Below are 27,533 nucleotides of genomic sequence, written 5' to 3'. Positions count from 1 at the left end.
ACCTGCTTTAAGCCTCAGTTTCTGCACCCCAGTCCCTACAATGTGACATCCTGAGGAGCTGCAGCCAGAGCACAAAGGAAACTCCTTTTGTCCCCCATGAGAAGGGTTTAACAGTAAGAACGGTCCCAAAGGAAGAGTTTTTAGACCAAACTTGAATCCCATGTAAGTCAGTATTCAAGTGCGTACAGATAGATGCATCCTGACTCAAGTAAAGTCCAGGCAAACAAAAGATACAGGTTTAATTGCACTTTATTTTTCAAGAAGTGAAATGCAAATCCTCCAGGTTGTTTATCTGTATCAGAAAACAAGAAGTGGAATGTGTTAGTACTAGTCAGGACCTGCACTAGGACACTGCCCCAGAGAGGGCTTCCAGAGGCCCCATCAGTATTTATGCTCAGACCTGCACATGGGAAGGGAACCCCAGAAGGGGGAAGCCCCAGAAGGGAAAGAGGCCCAGAAGGTCAGGGTTTCACACCCTGTCACGGTTCAGCACTGAATAATTATTCTGTTCTTTGATTCCTGGAGCAGCTTTCAAGGAAACTTTAGCTTAAGTTCACCCTGTGACACAAGCGGCCCCGTGGCTGGCTGTCTCACAGGCTTTGGGCTCCGCGCTTGGCCATTTGCCACATACAGAGGGCAAAGCAGGGACAGGGACCTGCCAGACTGCTACCCTGACGCACAGGAACACCCAGTACTTTTACTCTTTTTTCCCCAAGAAAATGGCATTTAAGAGGGCAGAGATCAAACTCACTTTGGAGAGGACAAGAGAAGGCAGTGGAAACTAAATGGTGGCAGGATTATTTTAAAAACTTCAATTTTTATTAACGGAAGAGGGTGGTGGTGCTATTTGTTTTAGAGACACTGTATGAACTACTTCTACTAAGTTGCATCAGGTGCCAGTGAGCCTAGAAATAAGAGTGCCATGAGAAATCCAACTTGGCTGCCCAGCTGTCTGTCCTCACTGCTCTCCCCTCTAGCTCCACCTAGACAGAGAAGTTACAGGAATTTACACCCCAAGCCCTGGCTGCACAGCAGAGCCCAGGTCAGGCTGCTTTATATGTGTCCAGCCACCATCAGGTTAACTTGTGCTATGCTCATCACACCTAAAGCAGCAGAGAAAAAGGCACAGGAGAGGGGTTTGGCTGCCTACAGTAGCTCTTCTCTGAAAAAGAGCACGTTACACATCTGTGTTGCTGCTTTCTCTGGCAGTGCTGCGCAACCCAGCAGAGAAAACCTCACCTCTGCATGCAGACAGAGAAGAGATGAGCTGTCCGCACAGGCTGCGCACTGAATCACTTTCGTGAGGCCTTGGTGAGCCTCAAGCTCCTCTGTAAGCCACAGCTGGGGATCTGGCTCCTCACAACAGCAATTACCAGGTGCTACCTGTGGGCTGGGAGCAGCGGCCCAACAGAGCCCGACCTCCAGTACCACTAAAGGGTGCCTCCCCCCAGCAGGCTGCAGGCCAGCGAGCCCACGTGTGCTGCAGCACTGAACGTACAACAGCACCGACCTGAACCTGTCAGCCCCTGGGGTTTCCAGAAGCTGCCTGTGCAGAGCCTTCAGCCTCCAGGAAGCATCCACCTGCATCTCAGCTGGAGATCCCACAGCACTCTAAGCCTATGGAGGTGAGGTGGTGCAGAGGCATAGAGCCTAACGCTGGGGACTAACAGGAAAATTCCAAGATCATCACTGGGGAAGGAGAGGAAATTTTAGTCTGACTTTTATGAAAATAGTTACCTACTGCAGAGTCTTGCCAAACTCGTTCTTCTGAAGCACTTTACATAGCTCATATTTGCATAACGTTTCAGATTAATGAATCAACGGTTCGCAGAAGTAGGACAGCAATACAAACATGCAGCGAGACTGGTCAGCTCCTGCAGCTTGTCCCACCCTCTGCGCATGTCTGTCGGGTCAGAACGACGGGTCTGAGTGCCCAAGAGTGCAAACCAGAGACACTTGCTCTCAGGCCCTGTCAGCTTGCAGTACAATAGCCTGGGAAGTCCCTGGTTGTTCACAACTGTCCCATATCTGCAGCTTGTTAAGTGCTAAGTGCACGGGAAGAGACCGTGCCCAGAGGAGAGGGCACACAGGCTCACCAGCCAGCTCTTCATCCCAGCCAGTCCAGATCATCATCATCGTCATCAGCAAAGAGCGGAGCAGGAGGGGGACGCCCCTTCATGCTCTGGAAGTCAGAACAGGAAGAAATTTGTCAGTCTTAACAGCTTCCCAGTAATTAGTAATTGCTATGCAACCCAAGCTCTGAGATCTCATCAACTTTATGGAGCCTCATTATCGATGTTTTTGTATTTCTCATACAAATCTTCCAGGAGATGCCTACAGGCTAAAGGGATAGGAGAGAGGAAGACTAAAAACCTTTCAGTTAACCTGTGAAGAGTTCCTAATGTCATGCCAGCAGGAGTTTGTTGTCACTACCCCAGCCCATGCAACTCCAAGCTCAACAAGAAACAAATCCAGACACTGAAAATTTATACAGAGAATGCATCGAAGCTCCAAGCTCAGCAGGCAGGAGCCAGTGAGCACCTGCTGCCACAGGAAGGATTTTTCAGGGAAAATGAATTAGTTTAGTGTAGTGGAAAGACAAATACATACCACTTCCTCCTCATCCTCCTCTTCAGAGGGAACTTGAGGCTTCAGTGGTTTACGAGATGTTGTTTTAAAGAAGTTGTCATCCTCAAAGAGGCTAGAAGACAAAGAAAGAACAGTTTACAAAGAAAGAACAGTTTACTTGCAGACTATGGGATCTTAGCTTCCTTTTCCATGTTATATTAAGAATGATGTAAAAGCCTCGTCACCCAAACTGCTTAGGGTTTTGAGGCACGTGCTACTTGCCAGCGCAGGACAGTTCAGTAACGGGGCCTGGCAGCCATCTATAGCAGATCCCAGAGGAATGGCACACACCCCGCACTCAGCTGGGAATCGTTCACAAGGGACAATGGCAACACCACCTCCACCCAGCTACCAGCTGGTTCTGCAACTGCCTCCCCGCAGAGGGTGCCCAGGACAGCCTGCGCTACACCAGCAGCCGGTTGTGCCTCCCGGGACTAGCACCGTGATGGCACTGCAGCCCTGCACGCATGCTGTGCCAGCCACCGGTGGGGCTGAACCCCTCCCTCGGTGCTGCCACACCAGTCCAAGCTGATCAGCAGGAAGACAGGACTGTGGTGACCCCCGCAGTCATACCTTACCTGGAATCTTTTTGCCTGGGGCTGGAGCCCAGTTCCTGCTGTTGTGGGATTTCTCTGATGGCAGCTGAGCTTTTCTCTGCTGTGGATACTGAAGCAGGCTCCTGGTCAGAACTAGCTCCATCTGACAGGTCTGTGCAGTTTCCTCCTTCACTACTTAAGGGAGGGGGCTCTAAGCCTCCCACAAGCTCCTCTGCCTTCTGCTCTGCAGATGGCTCCTCTGGAGGCACAGCCACATCCACTTCTCCAGACCCTGTTTCTAGAACAGAAGGTTCCGCAACTTCTGCCTGCAAAGACACTCTGGAGGGACTGCGTTCAGTCTCAGCTTTCTTGATGGGGCTGCTCTCCTGCCTCTGCCCAGCTAGGACAAAGTCCTCATCCACCTTGGGAACAGCCTGTTCTGCAAGCTCAGGCTGCTTATCGGGATTTAGGCAGGACTCTGCTCTGGAAGAGAGGGACTCCTGAGGGACCTCCTCCTGTTCCGACACCCCGTTGCTCTGTGCTGTCTGCTCCTCCTCAGGCATCCTGGCCCCGGCAACCAGAGGCGCAGATTCACCTTTCTGGTCACACACCGGGGAGCCTGTGCTCACTTCTCCAGGACCAGCTGGGCAAGCAGTGCCCTGTGCAGGGCTGTGCTGCACAGACTCTTCGTGGTCTTTCTTTGCTCCAAGCGATCCCTCCGGCCTCCCTGCTCCAGGTTCTTCTGTTTTACTGTCGTGCTCTGATTTCTCCTGCTGCTTGTTGAGTAGCTGCAGTGTTACAGTCTAAGAAATTGAACAGAAAGAGTGTAGGTTATACACTAGACAGACAAGCCATCACAGATCCCTGTATGTTCTCCTACTGCCGGGCTGCTTTGCCACCCACAAACTTCTGCTTCAGCTGTTTCAGATTCACAACACTTTTTTTGTTTTAGCCAAAGCCTTAATTTCTCACATTTACCACCTCATATCCCTTACTGCTGTTATACCTTAATAGTGTTCATGACAACACCCAGAACTGTCCTGCCACTGTAGGTCTCTTCCAGTTCAAATTCACCCCGAAGAGACTGAAATACCCCATTCATTATTTTCTTTACCTGGAAAAGAGTAAGAGGGAAAGAGATACAATTCACTAACATGTGAAGCACTTGATTCAAGAACAGATACTTCTCCAGACAGAAGAGCAATAAACCCAAGCAAACACATGCTGTTTCAAACAATCCACTACTTTTCAAATCAGGAATTCCAACAACAAAGCAGAACGCATTATGTCATTTAATTCAGAACCATTACCTACACAGCAAACCCATTCCTCCAAAATGGAAGCAGGTTGTACAAACCCAAGGCAGGCACTTCTCCCTTACTACTTCAAGTTATTACTTCAGATTTTCAATCTAAACTTAAGATTTAAGGTTTTAAACTAAAAAAAGCAACAGTGGTCATCAGGAAGATGTCCTTTGCTCCTCTATGGACCCTGTTACCAGAGCCATGGTGCTTTTTTTAATGGAGAAAAATGCAAAGAAAATGGTAAGGCTGTTTTTATCTGTTTTTCCTTCTCATCTCTGCTCAAAGAGAAATAATTTGGGGGTAAATAGATCTGCTCAGAAAGGAGAAAATTTTTATAGTCAAACTCACTTCTTCTGTGAAGTCCGCAGGTGAAGATCTGTCCTGATCCTTCTCCAGTTCTTGGATGCGTTCTTCATAGCGAGCCTTCAGTACTGCTGCATCAGACTGCAAGGCTGAATACTGCCAAAGAGAAACAAAAGTTAGAACAGCTCCATAATGAAATTCAATTCAATAGTAAACCTGGTAAACTTTTTTTTAAAGCGAGGTGCGAATTGCTGAGTGTGGACTCAAAAGCAGGGCTTTTATAGAGTTGCAGAAGACTTTACTGAAAGTAACACCAGCAAAGTAAAGAAATCCAAATATAGCCAAGCACAGACAGACACAGCCAAATCCTTGGAGATGCACAACCAACCGTGTAATTAACTCTTCCAGTTCACATAATACCAAGAATGGCCATGGCATTATTAAGATGCCAGTGAAAGAAGGGCTAGGTCTCATCATTTGGCCTGTTCTGGTTTGCTGGAAGCAACACGGAGTTTTTCCTTCCCTCTCATATTCCTGAACTCATGTTCTTGTTATTTAGGACACATGTCCTGAGGCTAATCTTTACTGCACTACAATTTTCATTCAGCTGTGTTATTCCCTTCACCTTCTCTTTGATAGACTCCAGTTGTTCCAAACGTTGCTGAAGGTCGGACAATTTTTGCTCCTCTGCTTTTTTCAAGTGTTTTAGAGCCCCAATCTGAAAGACAAGAACTAGAGCCCATCAGTTTACAGCCCTTTTCAATGTCACCAAATTCAAGACTATTTCAATAACTGGTTTTGAGCAGAAATATAACTGTATAGACAAGCAGAAGAGACTACAGCTGTTGCTTTAGTTTGTCAGCGTTGACATCTCAGGCCTAGCTCACTCAAGGGTTGCAATAGCCAGCTCACCCACCCACCAACCCGGTGTAACAGATGCAAGTCTGGACACATCCTGTGGACTAGATCAAATTCCGCAAGCAGTCAAGAAGTTCGAAGTCAAGCCACAATCGGGTGGCAGAAGACTTGGTTACAGTCACTGGTTACTCAGCACTGTATTCCGGCAGTAAGGAACAGCCCTTTACCTTCTCTTCCAGCTGGGACACCTGATCCTGCAGGGAGTCTCTCTGCTCACACACCTCCTGGTACTGCCTGGCGTGCTGCTCCTTGGCCGAGGCCAACGTACGTTCACATCTGGCTTCCCACTGGGATTCCAGCTCTGCCTGTATGAGCGATAGCTGCCCATCACATAAGAGATCATTAGAAACAAACACATTTGATTGGTATTTGCATAGCTGCCTGAAAGCTTAGGGCCCAAACAAGAGGTGGGAAAGCAACATCTCCTGCCCTAGGCTGCAATGCCTACACAAAGACAGCAGCCATCATCAGCTCCTGCCCACACCTCTCAGAGTTCAATTCCAGCCACAATTCTGCAGGCTGGCCTAAAGGGCTGGCCCAGACTTCAGGTCTCTTGGCGTATTTCTAAGCAGTCTTCCACTCATCAGCAGTGATGTGTTCATCTCTACTGGGAAATGAATTTGTCAATCTGAGGAAAGGAGAGACCTCATTCTCTTTAAGACAGTCTAAAGATGCTGTGTGCCAGTCTGCATCACCGCTGCATCAAAACTTTGCAGCAAAGTCAGGAGCCTGTGACTCAAGTCAGAGAATGACTGGGACCCAGCAGCCTACTCAAATCATGCCCTTCCTTAGAGAGACATCAGTGTAAATCCTGGAGTCAGAAGTAGTGTCACACACCAAGGATATTTCAGAAAGACAAAAAAGTGAACCCTATGTTAAAGTTCACCCTTAAAAGCAAGTGGCTAATGTTTTCATTCTTTCACTACCTGAGCAGTTTTCGTGACTATTTTCTACCTATAGATTCCTTCAAGTTTTCTAGACACCCATTGGAGAAGCTCCCACAACTCCTCACCTGCTCTGCTGCTGCCTGGTCAGTCGAAGTCCTCGCCTTTTTCAGCAACTGTCGAAGCTTGTCCAGTTCCTGCTGATACGACCTGCGTATTTCTTCCATCTCTTCCTCTGCTTGAGCTCTCTCTGAAAGGGATTTCTTTTTCCTCTCAGCAAGATTCTGCAATACAGAACAGGACTCAGGCATAGGCCAGACTGCACAAAAGTAGCTTCTCTTCCTTTTGCTTAAAGAGCTTGTTTGAAGAGAGAATCATATTTCAAAACAAAGCTGAAATGTATTTTATAGATAGGAAGGTTAGCATACTATCAGGTAAGAAAACAAAAGGTCATGTAAACACAGAGGATCCACCAGCACATGGATCCTTGTCTGCAGATGATTCACTTAACCTACACATTTACAAGCAAGATCAAGTTTTGTTTTATTTGTTTATTTTTAAGTAGAGAGCTGAAATTGTGAACCTCTCTGCAAGGCTGGCACAGGACATACCCTTTCAAGAGTCTCCTTTTCTACTTTTAGGTCTGCCAGCTCTTCTTCCAGTGCAGTAATCTTCATGTCCAGGTGTTTACGGCTCTGCTTCTCAGCTTTGAACCTAGTCTGAGTGTCCTCAGAGGCTTCTTGGAGCTCTGCAAAAAACACGCTTTACCATGGGTTTCAGCACTACATGTTTCAGATTATGTTTCAGATTAAGACTGATAGAAATGAACAGTGCATCTCTTGCACAATGAGAAAACCTATGGTTTCTATCTGCAGCAGAAGCCTGAATTTATTAAGAGCTTTTTCTGTGAAACGGGACCGTTTATACCTCAGCCTCCATCCAAACTTTTTAAACCAATAGAAAATTTAGCTCCTCTCTAAGATGTTAAGACAGTAAGGCCAAGAGCTTGCTTCTACAAAAGGAACCCCTGTAACACACCGACTTTGTTCATCAATTCAGCCCACTGTCCTGTTAGCAGCAGCAAGGATGCACATACCCTTCAGACATTTCAGTGCATTTATATTCTTTGATACCCTTGTGACTGACCCTAGGGAAAGCAGGAATAAACACCCCAGAAGAAAAAAACCCTATGACTTACAGAAGTGGAAGAAGAATGACATTAAGGAGCTCTCACAGAACAAGCACAAGTCTTACCTGCTAACTGTGCTTGCAGTTTGTTGAGCTGTGTCTCATGTCGCTCTGCCTCCTGCAGAGCAGCAGAGAGCTGTTTCCGCAGGTCCATTTCCTTCTTTTTGTGGGCAGTCAGCTCCAGTTGCAGTTGGGAAACCTGTGCTGTGGCAGCTGCTAACTCCTCCGCAACTTTGGCCTGTATCACAGAGCATGGAAAAAGGGGGAAGAAAGAAAATAACAGGGTAAAAAAGCATGAGGAGGCGCCAGAACTGTTCTCACAGGAAGAACTGATAAGGTACAGAAGACCTTATCAGGGCAAGTGCTGAGATCCAGCTCCTAGAAGACACCTCCCTGTTGAAGAGGTACTAATAACCTTTAGCCGTGTTACCAAGAGTCGTTCAGCTGTAACCTGTCCAGACTGACTAGAGAGTTATGTTAGGCCACCAATAACCGCATCATATTAACTTACGTCAGGGAGTTTTCCCAGGAAAGCTTAAACATATTTTTAAGACTATTACCAGTGCTGGTGGCTCTGCTCAGAGTTGTCATGCTATGACAGTATCTATGCAAGTAAAAGCCTGGACTGTAAGATCTAATTATTCTCAATAAGCTTACAAATCATTGAAAAGCCCCACAACACAGGCTTGTTCCAGCTAAATAAGCACCTTCTCTCCCAAGCACACAGCATGTAGTCACCTTGAGGTACCTGCATGTGTAATGCTGCCATTTTGGAGCGTGGTTCTCACAGTAATTTGTTAACCTGTTTAAATTTAGTATTGCTCAAAGTCAGTGACTCATGGAAAACCAGGTACTGATAGAGCTTGTTAGACTACTTGCAAGCAACATGTTAGGAGAGGCTCAGGTCATCAAGACAGACGCAAAAGCTATGTTCCCGTTCTTGTTGTGTGGGATACACAAGATTCGGAGGATGCTCTGCAGAGACAGAACTACATCTGTCAGAAAATCTCTCTTGCTGCAGGGAACACCTGAACAGATCGTACATCTATGCTTACATTTGGGTTCCTAACAGGCTTTCATGGTTTTTGAAACCAGTAAGTTCTCCTGAACTGAAGCTTCTCTCAGAGAGATCTCCATGAGAAAACTACAGACTATGACCACCACCTTCTGGCAGAGAAGAGCCGTAAGCAAAATGTTTCCAAACATGGCAAAGATGCATACGTGCTGACTTCGAGAGCTGGGATTCTACACCATTAATTTTTAAGAACCATTTTGACAGAGACTGTCTAAAGACAGACCTGCTTTCTTCTTATGTTTCCATAAACATCTCATCACATTTCAGGATATTGACTTCTAGAATGCTAAAAACAAAATAAAACCCCACAGCATATCTAAAGGCTATTTTAACACCTGCTATTATTTTTAAGGGCACGCAAAGAAAAGTAAAGAGGAAATTCTATGCCAGGAACTATTATTAGACTTACATTTCTGCAGGGAACACTTCATGTCTATACTAGCTCAGCTCCAGCCTCCAACTTTCAAGTAGTGAAAATGTGTGATCCATACTTGATCTGATATGATCACATCCTATTTCTCCCACAGAGGAGGTGAAATGAGCAGCAATGTGACAATGTTCTTCAAAAGGGCTCCCCAAGAACGAGGGGGCCAGTGGCTACGCTGCCAGCTATAAAGCCTTTCTCTGAGTGGAAGATCTGTGCTAATTTAAGATCTGAGGCAATTCTTCTAGCCAGTTCAAGAGGAAGCTGGGCTGGCACTATCTAGGGCACAATCAGCTATCATCTACACAGTCAGCAGACACTGCCTCACCTGGTCCCAGCCCCGATCCACTGGCAGCATGTGCTAGGAAGAGAAAGCAGTGACAGGAAACAGGAAGAGTTAAGAACACAACTTGAAAGGCAGAGACATTCATCATCATCAGAAAAGCTAAATGCTTCATTACAGGAGCCTGATACATGCCAGAGAAGCACTTAATTTTTTCCAAGGACTGTAAAAACTTAGAAAAGCCTGGCTTAAAAAGAAAGAATCTAAAGAGATCCTTACAGATATATTGCACACCACGTGGATTACAGAGGAGCAGTCAGCAGACTGGCAGTCAGCAGGTCCTACACGTGACTACTATTTTGTTGCAGTAGAGAGTGCGGAGCACTACCAATCGTTACAGAACATAAGCCTAGATTGAAAGCTGTGATGTGCTCTGCCAGGGTCAAAGATCCGTAACCCCAAAGCAGCAAGTTACTAATATTTTTCACAGAGACCCTGTCTACAGATGCCTGGCCTTTATTATGAAATAAATGGCAAGTCCCAATTTTTACATAAAGAACAGATAAAACAGTTTAAAATTCTCTTCCTTGTTTCTCTTACCAAAAACTACACGTGCAACTGTCCACAGCAGCAGTCATAGAACACACTATGTTAGATAAAAGACAGAGGAAGGAACACCAGGCTTCAGATTTACAGTCAATCCTCCCTCAAAGCTAGGGAAAAGTTTCTCTAGTGCAAGTCACGGCTTTTCTAGCCTAGTCTAGCCTGAAGTCTCTTCATGTAATAGTATTGTCACCTAGGCAGTGTCTGCTCAGTCAAGTGGAGTCCTACTGCAGGTGATGTCCAAAAGATTCCTGAAGATTTTATCTTATACTTCTAGAAGACGTTCTCTCCCCAAGTTACTTTTCGTGCAAGCAGGATGTTGTGCTCATTGACAGAAAATAATTGTATTTATTGTTTCAGTCTGACTTGGTTAGAATCTCTTACGCTCCCAGTTATAGGTATGCAACCTGGGCTCTCAGTGGAAAAATATAGTCGACCTTCATCTGCTCATATCAGCAGATGTGCATCAGCCATATACTACTTTATTTTTACCCTACAGATAGACTTGCTAGCACACTTTTGAGAGCAGCTGTTTCCATCACACTTAGGTGCACCATGTCATGGTTCTCATGCAGAGCAAACATTTTTATTTGTACTGGAGAGATGCACAGCTCAGCAGGGGAGCACACTGCAAGGCTCAGCCTAGTATAATTTTAAGCTGCTAGAGAAAGCATAGAAGACACCATGCAATTACAGATCTCAAAGCTGGCATACCAGGGTTAGGCTGTTATGAGTGCACTTCACAGGATAAAAAGTTGATTTAACTGGTCTAAGAAGCTCTCTCTCAGTAGCCTCTTACTCAAAAATACAATACTTTATGCTAAAGACAGTGTCTTTTGATTGCTATAAAAGATGTACCAAAACCAGAATGAAGAAGCCCTAGTAGGAAATTATTTTTCTTATAGCTACGCTCAATCTTTATGCCAGTTAAACAGAAGAAAAAACTCCTCAGAAACTCTCAGTACAACTAAGTAAGTGATGTGCATTTTCAGCCAAAGCCCCACGGCACGCACAATACCTCAACATGTTGGCCATATACCTATGAAGTTAAAAGAAAGACACTGTTCTTAAACTAAGAATATTTAAGCTGTGAAAGCACAAAGATCTAAATACTCTGTGCTGCTTTTATCATGAAAGCCGTTAGAACATCCCATTTTTTTTTCAAAACATCATTTGAGAACTGCAATGGCCTTGTAGAAGATCTGACTTGACTAAAGAGATTTCAGCAGGTTTTACTGCAACAAGCCCCCTTCCTGGCTGCTGACAGAAATCTATGCTGTCACCATGGTTTTACCTTCTCTTGCTCTGCATGCAACACTCTTGCCTGTGTGTTTTCATTCGTTGTTTGCAGTGAATGGTTCCTCTGCTCCATTAGCAAGTTACTTTGTTCGACGTATCTGTGAACAGTTGTAGATGGAATGAGCATTTATGTAAGTAAGGACACGGAGCAAAAGGTGATCAGACAAAAGGCAGTACTTCAAACCAGCTTTCATTAATGAGAAGTCCCAGATGATTCTGCACAACGTCCTGCACCAGGAAGTTATCTTAAAGTGGAATGGGTGTGCCTGCCTGGCTTTCAGCCCAGATTATATCTGTTCAGATATGTGCTCCACCTCCCTGATACTAGTTTAATGTTCCTACCGTAGAGTCAAGATTTTTGAAAATCTGGTAACCACTGGCCTCTGCTATTTCCCTGAAGAAGTTATTCCCCTTCTTAAACTTAATGGAATACAACACTGGAACTAGGAACACAGCTTCCTGTACAACTCTTTCCATTTTACTAAAAGGCTAGCAAAAGCAAAATAACTCCTAGGAACAGAAAAAGCACACTCAAAGAAGACGGCTCAAGATCTTTCCCTTTTACATATTCACATTTACTGTAAATCCTGACTTTGGAGATATACCCCACAAAAGATAAGCCATACAAGGACAGAGAGGGCTAAAAATAACATCAGTACAAAAAAAATCAGAACATCTCCATCCTAGAGAAAGGACACCCCCCAGTTATGCCTGTGGGTGTAAGCTAGATACCCTTTGCAAATGCAGACACACCATATCCTTTCACTCCTTACCTCTGATTTCGCTCAATCAGCTCGCTGATCTTCTCATTCTGCTCCTCAATCCGACTGCTCTTCTCAAATATTTCTTGCTTCAGTCTCTCATTCTCCTAAAGTACAGCTTAACATGAATATTCAACTTACTCAGACTTCCTTACAACACCGCCTAAATCTTTGTCCTGTACAAATGGAATACAGCGGTGAGGCTTATCACCTCCTGTGGCAATCACAGGCCATCACAAAAAGGCACCATGCTAAATTCAGCAGGAATCCTGGAACAAGACAGGGGTTGCCAAGCCATGTACTTAGTAATATTGCATCTGGTTAACTTTTTCACCCTCAAGAAAAAAAGATTGTAAAGCTGCTGCCTAGAAAAACTAGGAAGCAGAAGACAGGTAGCAACAAATAGAAGTAGATGGTTCTTGCAACATGGTACGTCCTCTGTGGAACTCCCTTCTGCAAGACATGGTGGGTTAAACGCGTACCAGTTTAAAAAGAGACTGAGTTTCTTTCACATGAACTCTCTGTCAAGGGCTATTAAATACAAACATATAAACTCTGGCTCCTAAAGTCCCCAAACTAACTGTTGGGAGGTCAGAATAGCACATGTTTGTGTGCCTACATGTGTGCTGTGATGTAAATTGTTGTATATCACATGCTTTTCCCTAATCAGCTGTTTTTGGCCACACAGAAATAGAACACAAGGATGGATGTACATTTGGGCCAAACCCATATAGGTATCCTCATTAGGAATAATACAGTGGGCTCCAGTTCATGGAGTAAACAGTCACGTAAGGCTGCCTACACTTACCTGGATTATACGTTGGATGTTGCTCATGATCATAGAGGCTTCCATAGTAACAGAGGAAATACCAGGCAGTAGTGAGGTGTTACCAGCATTTTGTTTCTTCAACTCCTCCACCTGTAGGGATAAATCAAGCCAGATGAAATGAATTTATGGATGTAGGTAAGAGTCAGACATCTGCCAATTCACCTTTCTGTCTGATGAGCTCTAGGGCACATGCTACGACATCATCCTGCACCTGGGACGGGGAAACCCTGGCTGCACATACAGACTGGGCGATGAGACGCTGGAGAGCAGCCTAGAAGAGAGGGATCTGGGGGTCGTGGTAGACAGCAAGTTGAATATGAGCCAGCAGTGTGCCCTGGCGGCCAGGAGGGCCAACCGTGTCCTGGGGTGCATCAAGCACGGCATCGCTAGTAGGTCAAGGGAGGTGATTGTCCCGCTCTACTCTGCGCTGGTGCGGCCTCACCTCGAGTACTGTGTGCAGTTCTGGGCACCACAGTATAAAAAGGACATGAAACTGTTGGAGAGTGTACAGAGGAGGGCTACGAAGATGGTGAAAGGCCTGGAGGGGAAGACGTACGAGGAACGGCTGAGGTCACTGGGCCTGTTCAGCCTGGAGAAGAGGAGGCTGAGGGGAGACCTCATCACAGTCTACAACTTCCTCGTAAGGGGGTGTCGAGAGGCAGGAGACCTTTTCTCCATTAACACCAGTGACAGGACCCGCGGGAACGTGGTTAAGCTGAGGCAGGGGAAATTTAGGCTCGACATCAGGAGGGGGTTCTTCACAGAGAGGGTGGTTGCACACTGGAACAGGCTCCCCAGGGAAGTGGTCACTGCACCGAGCCTGTCTGAATTTAAGAAGAGATTGGACTGTGCACTTAGTCACATGGTCTGAACTTTTGGGTAGACCTGTGCGGTATCAAGAGTTGGACTTGATGATCCTTAAGGGTCCCTTCCAACTCAGGATATTCTATGATTCTATGAACTGTGACATCTCCTGAAGGGCACTGAAGCTCTCCAAACAAAATGCATATGACATTTAAAAAAAATAAGCAAAACACCTTTCCCAAAGCTAGTATTAACTTTTGCATAGTAGCTGAATTGCTACCACTTTAAGGTCTGATAATACTGGACACTGGAATTTTCATTAAGTTAGGACATGCTTACAAGCTTAACGTAGGCATTTAAACAGAGCCAACTCTCCAGACTACGTTTGGAGAGCACATTGCACCAACTTTGTTAACAAGCCTGTCTATGTCACACATTACCTTTGCAGCCAGATGATCCATTTTATCTACTACTTTGCTAACAGCCATTCGGATTTCAGTGTTATGTTGCCGAGCTTCTGTCATCAAAAAGGAAGTAACATCCCCAGGTGCTTGAATGGAAAGGAGAGAGAGAACTACAGTCACAAGGGAGAATTTTCTGCATACAGATGAACCAAAAGCAATGTTTAGCAGTTTGCAGCCTATCAGATCGGATGACCACTATTTTTCCCTCACTGCCCCACACACCTGCCCTCCCCACTCCCCCGTCAGCCTAACATTTCTAGATAGTTATTAGAAACTAAACAGTTACTGTTGTTTTTACAGTTATATTCACAACTGGAAGCATCAGCTATAAAACACCTTTAATAATACATAATCTTGGGAATACACCTAGATATTGCCTCCCCTTTCACACTGCTCAAAGTTCCTTTAGCTAAGAAAAAGTATATTTACTGGGAAGTATTTCCCCCTCATTGGTATTAAAAATAAGGACTTGTGAAACAGTACAGCATTACAGACAGTAAAAGCGTATGTGACCATTGCTGCCCAGATCACCATTATAAAGAGCTCACTATTGGTATTAAAAGCCTCTGTAAAGCATGTACTTTTTAAACATACCTTGGTAAGGTGTGGGATACAGCTGGCCTACAGGCTGGAGCTGAGAAGCAGATGTAGCAGTTTGGGGGTAAGCAAGTGGCATTCCTGGATATGGCTTGCAGAACAAATTCAACAGATAAGAATATATTGTGATATTTTCTCCCCCTCATACTTAAGAGGTCTTCATGTCTTTTTTAACCCCAAAACAAGGATGATATTTGGAAAGAAAAAAATAAGAGTATGGAGCAGAAAGTCAAATTACACAACAGTCATAGTAAAGGAAAAAAACAAAAGCACTCTTCTTTAAAGGCTTAGGTATGTGTTCATATTACAGCTTAGTAAGTTACCTTCTTCACTGAAGCTTAAGCAAAAGCATGTTACCCTGTGTTTGTGGCAGGCAAAGACCAGCACAGAGACAGCTCACTGGATGTGGGGTACTTTGAAGTTGTGCTAACTTGAACATGAGAGTATTTCTAGGTAAGGCTCACAAAGTGCAACACAATTTGACTGCAACTTCCCTTCTCAGTGCTCGTCAGAAGCAGCTAAATAGATTGAAAAATGCTAGGAGTACTTCACTCATTAACACATTAAACACCTATCAGTTTACTCTCTCAGGAAAGCAAAAAAAGTATCTTGAAACTTGGAACAAGTTGTATTAAGATTTCAAAACAGGGTTAAACTTTAAAATAAAATAAAAAAATACATCCAAATCACTGTGAAGCTAAAACTTCACTTTAATGACTTGTTTCTATTTACTCAGAAAAGTTCATTTTTTTCTACTTACTTGCCACAGCTCCTGCAATTTCAACATGAGGAAAACAAAGCCAAAGCAACACGCCAGTTTTTCTTTACATACTGTTTTTATTCATTATCAAATGTTTTCTCAATCTGTACCTTTCCAAAATAAATAGTGCTTCTACATGGTATAGACCACTGCTTGATTTCCAGAACCTCCTGAAAATAGGTTAAATAACTAAAAAAGTGTATGATAATAAGCCTGGATTTATACTTCATAGAACTATCTGTACAATGGCTTTGTTCCAAGTCTTCGCTATCTGTTCTAAAAAAACCACACCTAAGAAGTTTCCTTGTTAGCAAGCAGGTCACACCACAAGCCTTTTAAAAGGATTATTCTTTTGCTGGATGAAAAGTGACCTGCAAACATATTAAGTGTGCAAGTGAGCTCTCACAGAGAAACAGACCATGACTGAGGAAAACCTTAACTAAAATACTGCAGTTTTCACCTGCCCTACAAGTACTTGGAAGTTTGTTTTAGTCACTACAAAAGCTGATATTGAAAAAGGCTAGTTAATTCTTAGTTTATCTTTAAGAAGCCATCAGCATACAAAAACCCTTTCTAATCAAAATCTAAGAGGCACGTGACTGAAATTTGAGAATGCCAAATAGTATCAGGAAGCAGCCTAGGATTCTCATCCTTACGTGTTGCTACAGAGTCCTCGCTCCCAGCAATGGAGAGGACAAGAAGGACTTCTGAGAAGAGACGGAAGTGCTAATATTCTCCTCGATTCGATTTTGGTACCTGAAAGCCCTGTGATCCGCCAGGCAGAACTGAATGGGGTTGGATTGTTGCAGGTATTAAAGCAGCAGAAGATACCGGAGGCATAGAACCAGATACCTGAGGTACTGAAAGGGAACAAAGAAATCCAGGACATCAGAAAGTAGCTAGAGATAGTTTACCTTCTCATGGTTAATATCACTAAAAAGACAAAAATTTAACACAATCCCATCTGCAGTCTTGTGAAAAATCAAATGCAGCCAAAGAAGAGAGTTGTCTTTCACAGAAATTTCACTCCTAACCACAAATTCCATTTAGGTAAACTTTTTCCACTCAAAGATGCTCTGAATTGACTGACACAAGATGTTACTCAGGCTGACTCTGAAGACTGCTCAGCTGACCAGTAGCTGACATTACTACTTTATCATGGAGAGACAGGTCAAGTCCATGCCAGGACTGCTAGTCTTCTAATGCTCTTTGCTATGATTTCCATCATTTTCAAACAGAAGATTTTTCTGTCTAATGGAAAATGATTTATAACTGTTTCATTTACAATCCATAGAAATCTCAGATGTCCTAGAAATCTCAGTGCCACCCCAGTACACACAGTGACGGGATGACAGGGCAGCTCACACACTTTGCAGCGTGGCTGCTTTTCCTCAAGCAGCGTACACAAGATGACAATGCAGATGCACTCCAAGGACTTCGGTATCATGCTTTATGAATTAGTCTACCAGTGGAGCTTTGGATCAGCAACTCTTACTAGAAGCTATCTATCAGTTCCTACTGCAGTTCCTGACAGCAATCCTCTACTCAAACAGCCCTTGTATTTGAAGCCTGCAACAAAGAAATTTCTCTATACAAAACCCAGCCTCGCCAGCATATTACCTTGTGGTGACACTGTAGGCAGTACAGCATGAGCTGGCTGTGATGGTCTCATGGAAGATGAAGCCACTGGCTGTGATGCCCCTCTCTGTGTATTTGGATCCTAAAAACATTTCTACGTATTAAAATGAATGTTAAAGAACAAATTAACATTTTGAACTCAAGACCACTTGACACTAGGTGTTATCCAATTAACCCATTTGAACAAGACAGGAATACTGGAATTGTTAAAATCTTTTGCCATAGAAATAGAACATGCATTCCCTGCGTAAATAGACATTGCTATGGATTCTACTTTAAGGAAGTCACATAGCAAGTATTAAAAAAGAAGTCACACTGAAGTCATTAATGTACCTCTATTTCTGAGTCACTGGAGTCAAGCTGACTACCTGCCGTCCCAGCAAGGAAAGGCAGCATGGGCTGTCCCATTTTAGCCATCCGAGAAATTAACTTCGCCTTTGCTACATTTGGATTCTGAAAGAAAATGTTTACAGTTACTTTTCCTTTGCCTCTTAGCCCAGTATTTCCAGACAAAATAGAGGAGTCTAATCCTGCTAAATGCTTAAAGGCACTGACTTCACACTTAAAGCTCGCCTATACAAACCTGGTTCTTTCAACCAGAAAGTTTTCCACCCAATCACTGACAAACATGCAAGATAACACTACAGATTTGTTAATCTGGCTTACTTCATATACTCTCCTTCTGGGCTGACATTACTGCCATTACATAGAAAATCCATCCCTGCACAAAACACAGCAATAGTAAGGAAGTGATGTGGAAAAGTGTTTTCTGTTAAGAACAGTTTTTTCTAAATTAAGCAAGATGTTCAGCAGTCCTTTCTATCCTCAGACACAATCTTATTTTCATGTAGCTAAATAAACTTATGTTGAGTGTTCCAATTACTCTTTACTAACCATTTTAAATTTGTCCATTTATCTGAGAAGACAACTGGCTTTGTGAGTATCCACATGGGCAAAGTAACTTTGTACTCAAGAGTAGGAACTGGGACTCAGAACTGGGGCTGAGATTCATGTTCTGCTAACCCCTTCAAAAACAAGATATTAATCTACTGCTAATAATGCGAACATTGAAAATACCTTGCATGACGCTCACTTTATCTTCAGCAATACTGAATTCAAAGTTGAAATTAACTAAGCTTCCCTATGTAAGGCTTCAAATTAGTCAGGAAATAAAACACTTACTGCTAACTGTTCACTGATGGAGTTTGACTTGGCTCGAACAGCTGGCTCCCTGAAAAGTCAAACAGATGTGTTAATATTAGAGATCAATCAAGATGCAATTTAGGATTTAGTATTCTGCATTTATAAATAAGGTCAAATACAGCTCCCCCTGCAGAACTGTTTTCTTACATTTCTTTAGTTTACTTTTGGAGATACTTTGCAACATTACCTGTAGATTTCAGAATGTTATTATAAGGAAGTTGTACAGCTGTGGAATATCTGATTACAGAAAAACGATTTTGTCAGTTCCAGTAATGGCCACGTGCTTGTACAAACAATTGTATCCAAGTCAAACAACAAACTACTTATTTGTGTCAAGAAAACAACAAGCAGTTAAACTTGAAAACTATTGCCTAAAAAGGACAACTGGCCCATTTAGTTAAAGAAACAAGTGTCAGTGTAAAATTTGTAATTAAACAAGTTAGCCATGACCCAAAACGAACTTATAACTATACTGCCACCTGAGATGAGAAAGCTGTTGTAACAGTACCTATACAGCTTAATAATGCTAGATCTCAGTTATACTGTAGATCACTAACATCTTTCCTGTGTGCCCATTTCGATTTCTTTAAGTCTGGAAGTCAGCATTCGAGCAGAAACCCTCCCGCAATACTCATCACACAATACTCATTGGCGAGCATTCCTCTGCCACACTGATGGCACTAAGTTTGCACATAGAGGACCCACGTTTGCCAAGTGATGTGTTAGTACAGCATTGTCTCTGATGTTTAAGAGCATTACCATCTTTTAATGCAGCAAGTTGTTTTTAACCATGCTCCTGCTTACCCAGGCTTTGGAGGTATCGTAGACGGAGGCAATAAAGCAGTATCTGCAGAGAAGCCATCTGAATTGGGTACTGGAGAAGGTGCAGGAGAATCCCTTGAGCTAACACTCTGTCCATCTGAACCAGAGCCTTCCTTTACCAGCTTCACCTTAAGAAGCACATAAATAAGACTTATTCCGGGCTCCCCAAAGGGGTTTTCAGCAACTTACTGACTTCTGATGACTACTCCTTTGTCAAGTTTATTCACTTCAAGTAAGAACATAAAACTGAGTTGGAACTGGAAGAGCTGAGTCTTTATAATTTGTCATTCCTCACAATTTAGAGATTTTTGAAAAAATTGACCCATAAATAAGACAATGAAGAGATCCCAGAACAGTTAGAACAGACACGTCTTAGTAAACAGCCTAGACGGATTTGTGTTGATTTTTTTTAAATTTTAATTTTAAAAAGATATGCATCTTCCTGAGGTATTTGGTTTATAACAGTTTCTGAGCTATAGATCTCATGCCAACAGCTGGTTTTTACCTTGCAGACAGATGCCGCCACCCAACAACCACAAAGTAGATGTAAAATAAGTACTTGAGAGGAGACACTCACCCGCCTAACCTCCACCTCAAAAACTAAAGTAGAGTCTGGAGGGACACGGCCAGACACTCCCTGAGTCCCATAGGCCCAGGCTGGAGGAATAATGAGATACCGTCGTCCTCCTTTCTTCATCCCCACCATTCCTTCTTCCCAGCCCTTCGGTATTCAGAGACACCAGAAAATAGAAAGCAAACAGCTTGATTAGTGACATTACAGTTTCTTTTAATTACACTGATTAAGACTACTCCTCCGGTTATAGGAGATTTCAGAAGACATATGAAGAACTGCTTGTAAAATCTTACTCATTATAGTGGCAGCATTAAAACTGTATCTTGTGTTGGGTCATAGAGGCCTATTACAAGTTACAACATTAAATGAAGCATGAAGATGCAGACTCTGACATGTTCATAATAAAACCAAACAGATATAGCAATCTCTAACATGAAGGCTGTAGGCTTCCAGGTCTCCATACAGTTCCAGAACCCTGGTTCAAATTTTACATGCCATAACTTAAGCAGCTACCACAGATCACACTATCTTGGAAAAAAGAACTACACACTGCATGCAGAAATTCTGCAGTTGCATGTAGCTGGCAGGGGATACAGCGGCAATTTCTCTCAAAATTCAGGGAAAGAACAGGATTCTAAGCTGTTGAGAGATCAATTCCTAATTGCTATGGTTAGAATTAGAAAGCACCCACAGAAAACAGTTACAGGCAAGGAGGTTTAGAAGTCAGAGCAATGCAAATTATTAAATAGATGCAAGCATTTAACAGGGTGACTACCGCAGCCAGACAACATTAATAACAAGAGGCATAGTAAAAAAAATAAATAGAAAAATAGCACACCTCTAAAGAACAACTTATTATAAGCCAAATATGAATTATTCAGGTGATGGAAGTGACCTGAACAAGAACATCTCTGATTCACAACCTGATTTTACTGAAAAACAAAAGGGAGTACCTGGGCTGAAAAGTTGTTACATGGTCAGTATACTTGCACTTTGACTTATAGTGGGAAAAAAACCATTCTAGGCAGTGGTATTATCTTTTCTGAAACCATTCTACTATTTGTCAGTTGTCTTGACCTTTCCATGCCCTTCTTCCAGACAGGATAGAGGAGTTATTTGACCTTCTTAGTCATATGGTCTGAATTTTTGGGTAGATCTGTGTGGAACCAGGAGTTGGACTTGATGATCCTTATGGGTCCCCTTCCAACTCAGGATATTCTATGATTCTATTCTATGATTCTGCTTCTGAGGCACAATGAGTGGGGAGAACTAATTTTTTTCTCAAACTTAAATTTTCCTCTTTGGTCTCAGTGGACCCTGTTTCTAAGTAATTAAGTTACGTCTAGAAAACAAAACAAACACACCCCACACCAAAACCTGCTCTTGAAAATGGGAAGCTTCCTATTTTCAAAGCTGGACAACTTCCCAGCATTGCCACGGAGAAGGAGACCTGGCTATCCCGTGCAAATTAAGAAAACACACCACTTTGAGTGAGTCACCATTAGTGTTTCCTACCAAATGAAACATGTAACAGAAAGAGCATATAAGAATCCTGATCAAGGTCTTCAGTAATTCAAAGATTTGAGACAATTTTATTATAATGAAATTCCAGAAGTTCTACCTTGATGACCTTTCCAGATCCCAGCTTAAGGCGCAACAACTTGTCCTTGTTAATGTTTGAGTCAAATACCTAGAGAGTTGAAGAACAAACAAAAATCACATGGATTTCCCAACTCTTGAAAGATTCTGAACACTACTTCACACACTTCATAAGCTTCTATGATTTCTTATGTACTATTTCCCTTCCTGCTACCTTCCAAAATTAACTCAAAACAGAAAACAGAGCATGGCTAGAGTTTCTAGTCTATTGCACAGTACAATTTCTTGAAGTGAATGACAGCTGGAGACTGACTTTAAAATTGCTTCCAGCTTGATGGTCAGTACAGGACTGGTCCAACTAAAACACACTATGCAAACAGAACTGTCTAGACATTTCGTACATTGAACTCAGACATGGGTGGCTGAATAACTCCTACAGGAGATTAGAAGTAAGCTCTGCCATGTGTATCACTGGGTTTATGGAGATAAGCATGCCAATCTCTGAAAAGCAGGCCAAGAAAAAGAAACAAAGTACCCCAAAGATGAAAAATAGAAAGCCTTTTTTTAACTGCTAAAAGATACAACTGAAGGTGGATGCAAATGAAAAACCCTTTGCTACAAATCATAGTAACAGTTAAACCAGAAGTGTTTTAAAAAAGGTAGTGCTTTGGAATATCGAAGTATATCTTTTGCCTTTCTTTACAAAGGAACCGGATAGGACACAGATGCAGAGGTCACAAAAACAATCTATTTATCATTTGCAGATGTGCTTTATGACATACAGTCCTCTTCTTATCCCTTCACCAAGCTGTTTCCAAAGGAGCATAAGTAGCTTCACTGGCCCTTGTCAACGCTTTGTTTAGTATTAATGTCAGAGCACCTATGAAGTTAAAAGCATTTCAATCACCTGAACGGTAATGGAATCCCTTATTATTCTACAGGTAATACACTTGACCTCAAAAAGTTGCCATAAATGACTAAAAAACCTTTAAAGCACCAATACTATGACAGAGGTGGCAGGTTCCTTCCTGAGACAAATCACACACACACATTAGTAGGTGGCAGAAACATCTTTACCTGTCCAAGCCCATTGTTCTGGAACAGCCAGCCTGTATAGGCAACCTCCAGAGAGTCCCCTCCTTCGACTCCCTGCCCTTCTCCAAGAAGGAGATCCTGGTAGAGGACTGAATCGAGCACTGGGGAGCTGTTGCACTTAGCAATGCACACCTGCAAAAGGAAGGCTTATCAGCATCTCTGGCCATTAAAAGACAGGCAGTTTCCACTGTGACTCACTACAAATCTGATGCATTTCTTACCATACTGATCAAGCCCAGATTATAGCTGCATTCAAGAGGTGTTTCATGCTCCCTTGTGCTGAATTTTGCTGAGCTATGTAAGAAGGAAATACCCTCTGCTCTATAGAACTGGTGGTTTTAAAGCAAACTTGAGCAGAAAATCTACCAGAAATAACAGGCTCCCTGTCTCCAGGAGGCCTGTAGCTAATGAACAAACCTCAGCCAGGCTCTTCACAAACCTGCCTCAGTCACCATTATGCAGATGCTCAAAGCTGAACTTCAATGGAAAAGTAAAACTTTTTCACCTTTCAGCAATAACGTGCTCTTAGAGGTACATCTTCATTTGCCTGTAGTTCAAACAGCAGGCAGCAAGTCATACCTCGCACAGAGCGAGCAGTTACCTGTTTACCGAAATCCATCGCTGCCTTTTCTGACTCAAACATGATTGACCAGTTTTGTCTCTGATCATCATAGAAGGTACTGTAATTGTTGGGTTGAACCTGTGGGAAAGGAAATCAGTCCTACGTTATACATGAAAGATGTATTCAATTAAAATAGAACATCATTAAAAAAAACTGCATCCAACAGAAGCTTAAAATAAAAGCTAATGAGATGAAGTAGAGGTAAAAGAAGAATCCTGCCACATTACCACCCAAGTTGAGAATGCAGATTATTTCTGTGCTCGTTATAATGGAAGAATTGTTATAACTGAAATACTTGAGCAAGCATTACGTTCTTCATAGTTGCTGCAGCTTTAATGCGACGGTTCTTTGAAGCTAGGCTCTACTATACTGACATTACCTGCAAGAAATCTCCTTTTCATAAGCTTTGATTACATTTACACTTCCATATTCAACCAGAAGAGTCACTCAGTACTTAATCCTAAAAAATTCATTTTACCATTAGTTGGCTACATAACCCATTAATCTTTTAAAACACACTGATAGAACTAAAGAGCAAGCTAGAATCCTGCTCAGAAATTTGGACTGAAGTTCTACTATTTCAGAGCAGAATTTCTACCTATCAACCAGGAAATTCTGTATCGCCTAACAACAAGCTAACAGCAGCAAATCAAAACACCATTTTTATGTAAAACCAGAAGAAAACAGAACTTCCTGAGAATTTACATTTTAAGGCTTACAGTGTTCTAAGTTGCTCTTATCATCAGGAAAATGCTGAGTATCAGGTTTCAGAGAGGAAGCACTTCCTCACCATCATTTCCATCTGCTTGCTCAGCTGTATTCTCTCAGCCACTTAACTATAAATTAGCAAGATGAATTTTGTTCTGTTGTAGAACTGCAAAACTCAAAACATTTCAGTGATCTAGAGGCACTAATACAGCTCCTAGAGCATTCGTACTTCCCTTTGGAAATCCACTGATTTCATAGGGCTCTGCAAAAGGCAGACGTAAGCCTCTTGTGCAACGCATATTAGGAGAGCAGTACTCCCTGCCACCGTGACACCTCTTGCTATGTCAGTGAGGTGTTTGATCCCAAAGGCTATAATCTAAGACTTCAGAAAACATTTCACACCAAACAGAATTTGATTCTGAACACCACAAAGCACTGGATGCTTTTCTAATCCAGGGTCTTACCGTGAGCACGAAGCCTGGATGGATCCTTGCAGATGCGATCTGTTGCTGCTGACTGATGTAAAGGAGAATCCTGTACTGGATTCCATAAAGAATCGTGCAGGAAAAAAAAAAGCAAACTCAATGCTTTCAATTCTAGATTTCAGTGCTTCGTCATATTCTGAGCCTAGCACTACAGTATTGCCAAATACAGCTTGTAGCATCAATCTTCACAGCAAAAGTACTTAACGCTGTACTTAACATAATGTTGTAACACCTATTAAAGATGCTTGAAAACATGCGAGCTTTTTTCCTGCAGATAAACAAAGTGGTTCAAAAATAATTCTTGTGCATTAAGCAAGATGCTTCAACTAATTCCACATTTTCCCCCTGTTGCTGCATAAAAAGATGGTAAACTAACCCTTCAATAAAAAGTGCATGATGCGCAGGAATAATACGATGTAAAAGACAGAGTAATAGTAAATTGGGGTTTTCCAAGCGCTAAGGAATGCAGAGGTAATGCTGCATTGACATGTTTGGCTCTACTTCCCTTTCTGCACATGTAGCAAGGCTTCTTCACTCAACAGCACCACTGCCAGAGACCTGGCAGTAACCAGCGACCTGCTCACAGCTGCGCAGGGTGCAGTAGCACAAGGGCTGCCTTGAAGGGCTGCCTTGCCCTCCTTCTGCAGTCTCCATCTTTCCTAACTCCCCCATGAATGGCACACCTGAAAGCTGCTTGGGTAGTAGCGCACCAAAACACTTTTTTTCCATCTTGCCAAAGCAGAAGGAACTTTGTGAGACAATGGGGATAGGAAACGCGCTATAAATAGCGACGTCAAGGATGGATCAGAATATCCAGTGTATGCTTTAAATACATCCCTTTCCTGGGCACTCCAGTGCCATGCTCTTACAGGAGTACTTGGGAAGGAAGGAGTGGGGAAGAGAGATTTTTGCTACCAAAATAACAGGACTTCACCAAAGCGTCTCTGTACTACTAAAAGGTCTTGCTTCATATCAGTTTCCATGTGCACAGATTTATGATCCCATTGTCAAAGAGGTTCCAAGCAAATACCAAAAATCACTTCCAAAAACACACGCAGTGCCCAAGTCACTGCAAAACATTTTGGGCTTAAGTGGGAAGAATTGTAAAAAAAGAAAGATGTCAGCGAGGTAAACGACTGAGCCATAAATAATCCCAGGAGAGAAGGCAGGCATAAGCTGCAGTGGAACTAAAGACCTCCAACATCAAAAGCAACATTCTGGTGGGCTCAGAGAAACATTGCCTCATACCAGCGTACTCTTGGCATGAAAAATATTACAGTGAAGTGTTTCTCACCTCTTTAGTGGCATGGTTCCCCACTACAGCTGCTCCATACTTGCCTTGCTTCAAGTACTGCCCATTTGTACTGGAAGACAAGCAAGATATTCAGCTGCAGAACTGTCCCGTCCCTGCCTCAGGTCTCTCTCTACCATCGCCAAGCTTTTCCTCTTTAGAGTTCAAGTCCCTTTCCCCACGCTCAAACGTTAGGCAACCTTTCTTAGCTTGAAGAAACTACAGCTTCCTCGCTGCCCACAGACTACAGGAACACACATTGTGCAGTTTGAGTTGAAAATTGCTCTTTGCATGGACCCAGGACAAGTAAGCCTTTCCACAACAGCACTCTCAGACAGAAGTTTACTGCTGTCATTCTATGCTCATGCCTCAGTTTTCCACAAGCGATGAGACACAAGCATCTGACAGAGCTGGCCAGAAACGGTGCAGATGTCAGGCCAGCACCCCAGGCTGCAGTTCTCTGTAAGGCAGAGACAGAGCACTTGCTGTTTATTTAACTACATAACCCTGAACCGCAGCACAATAACTGAACTTTCCTGAGCAGAAATTTTCATTGACTTGTGTGTCTGTGAGATGTAAACGCTATGTCCATGAGATGCCTCTTCCTGCTCATCCAAAAATATCTTCCCTTATGATTAGGTCCCAGGCCCCTAGAGACACAGACAGAGACACAGAGGCACTGCAGAAAGCCAGTGCCGCACTTACTATCGATAAGCATGAACCGCAGTGGCCACAAAGACCGACGGCGCTCCTGAAGCTGCTGGGGCCACGGGTGCCTTCTGGGCCGCCTGACCTGCTGAAGAGCAAGAAGGAACCTTTCTTGGTGACACAGAACTGCCACATTTACTGGCCACTGACAACGCCACTAAACATTCCTCCCGCCAAGGAAACGTAACTCCAGAAGAGAATTTGAAACAAACAAAGAATGGTTGTCCAATGTCACTGCAGGACACCAGTAACCCAGGTGTACAGAGAGCACTACAGGAAGATAACACCATTAAACAACAGCTCAGTGAGCTGCTTGCACTGCTGCTCCCCACAAGGACGCGTTCAGCCCGCACGACCCATGCTGCGTGGCTCCCTGCCCTTCCCGGGGACCGAGCCCCGCTACTCACCAGCTGCTGCTTGCCCCTTCTTGGGCTGCTTCGGTGCCGTGTACTGGAAGAATTCATTTCCCTGGCTTGAGACTGTCTGGTCCAGCCCAAAGAGAGAGGCCAATCTGGCACTAGAAGTAAAAAACGAACTAAATTCACCTTATTAACCCAGGCTTTGTAGGTAAGGACCGCCATTAGTTGGAAGTTACATCACACACAAGGCGCTTGCCATCACTTTAGGCATAAAAAACCGACGCACGTTAAGCGGCTCAATAGCAACCACCGCATTTTGGAAAAAAGCAGAACTTTTAGGTGAAGAGGCCGGGCGAAGCAGCACCACTGCGTTTCGTTTCCCCAAAAACCAACGTAAGGGACAAATAAGGAACGAAGCAACACCAAAAAACAAATAATAGTTTACTTCAAAGTAACGAGTAGGACTGCCTTTATATTCAGCAGGTCGCTGTCACGTTACTGTAACAGCACCGGGCACACCGCCGCCGCTCCCCGGGCCCCTCCCGGGAGCTGCCGCCCGCCCCCAGCCCCCCGGCCCCGGTGGTCCTGGCAGCCCCGAGCCGCCTCAGGCCCCCCCCCCGCCACCCACCCGCCGCCGGGCGCCAGGAAATCGGCGTCGTCCTCCTCGGCCGCACCGAACATGGCGGCGGCGGCGGCTACAGCTGCGGCCCAGCCGGTGTCGTAAAGGGGGCTGGGGCCAGCGCGGCGCTTTACGGCCGGCGCTGAGGAG

The 27,533-nt window shown here is 43.6% G+C and overlaps 1 protein-coding gene across 3 annotated transcripts; it reads right to left on the bottom strand.

Annotated features, from left to right (window-relative positions):
* Positions 1–235: 235 nt before the first annotated feature.
* Positions 236–27,529, bottom strand: FKBP15 (FKBP prolyl isomerase family member 15). Of its 3 annotated transcripts, none has more exons than XM_083807101.1 (29): positions 27,393–27,529; positions 26,813–26,922; positions 26,403–26,493; positions 25,701–25,770; positions 24,386–24,460; positions 23,193–23,291; positions 22,574–22,723; positions 21,519–21,587; positions 19,901–20,044; positions 19,306–19,451; positions 18,481–18,529; positions 17,632–17,751; positions 17,281–17,380; positions 16,417–16,520; positions 14,898–14,991; positions 14,280–14,389; positions 13,015–13,125; positions 12,219–12,313; positions 11,441–11,543; positions 7,828–7,999; positions 7,185–7,321; positions 6,702–6,857; positions 5,857–6,009; positions 5,397–5,489; positions 4,817–4,927; positions 4,171–4,278; positions 3,207–3,967; positions 2,611–2,701; positions 236–2,182 (listed from the first exon to the last, which is right to left on the bottom strand). In XM_083807101.1, exons 1-29 carry the CDS (start codon positions 27,443–27,445, stop codon positions 2,108–2,110), a joined length of 3,750 nt encoding a protein of 1,249 aa, XP_083663227.1. In that variant the 5' UTR covers positions 27,446–27,529; the 3' UTR covers positions 236–2,107. The 3 variants fall into 3 exon arrangements, with proteins under 3 accessions (XP_083663227.1, XP_083663229.1, XP_083663228.1); XM_083807103.1 differs by having other exon boundaries at positions 5,857–5,994; XM_083807102.1 differs by having other exon boundaries at positions 26,403–26,490.
* Between the last annotated feature and the right edge of the window lie 4 nt (positions 27,530–27,533).

Source organism: Anser anser, assembly GCF_964211835.1.
Source record: "Anser anser genome assembly, chromosome: 21".
Taxonomy (NCBI): Eukaryota; Metazoa; Chordata; class Aves; order Anseriformes; family Anatidae; genus Anser; species Anser anser.
This window is presented reverse-complemented; position numbering and strand designations above follow the sequence as displayed.

Coding starts and splice junctions, on each gene's coding strand:
- FKBP15 (XM_083807101.1), bottom strand. CDS start 27,445: ATGTTCGGTGCGGCCGAGGAGGACGACGCCGATTTCCTGGCGCCCGGC. Junction 4,279..4,816: donor CTGCGGACTTCACAGAAGAA/GTGAGTTTGACT, acceptor ACTCTTTTCCAG/GTAAAGAAAATAATGAATGG. Junction 2,183..2,610: donor AGGAGGATGAGGAGGAAGTG/GTATGTATTTGT, acceptor TCTGACTTCCAG/AGCATGAAGGGGCGTCCCCC.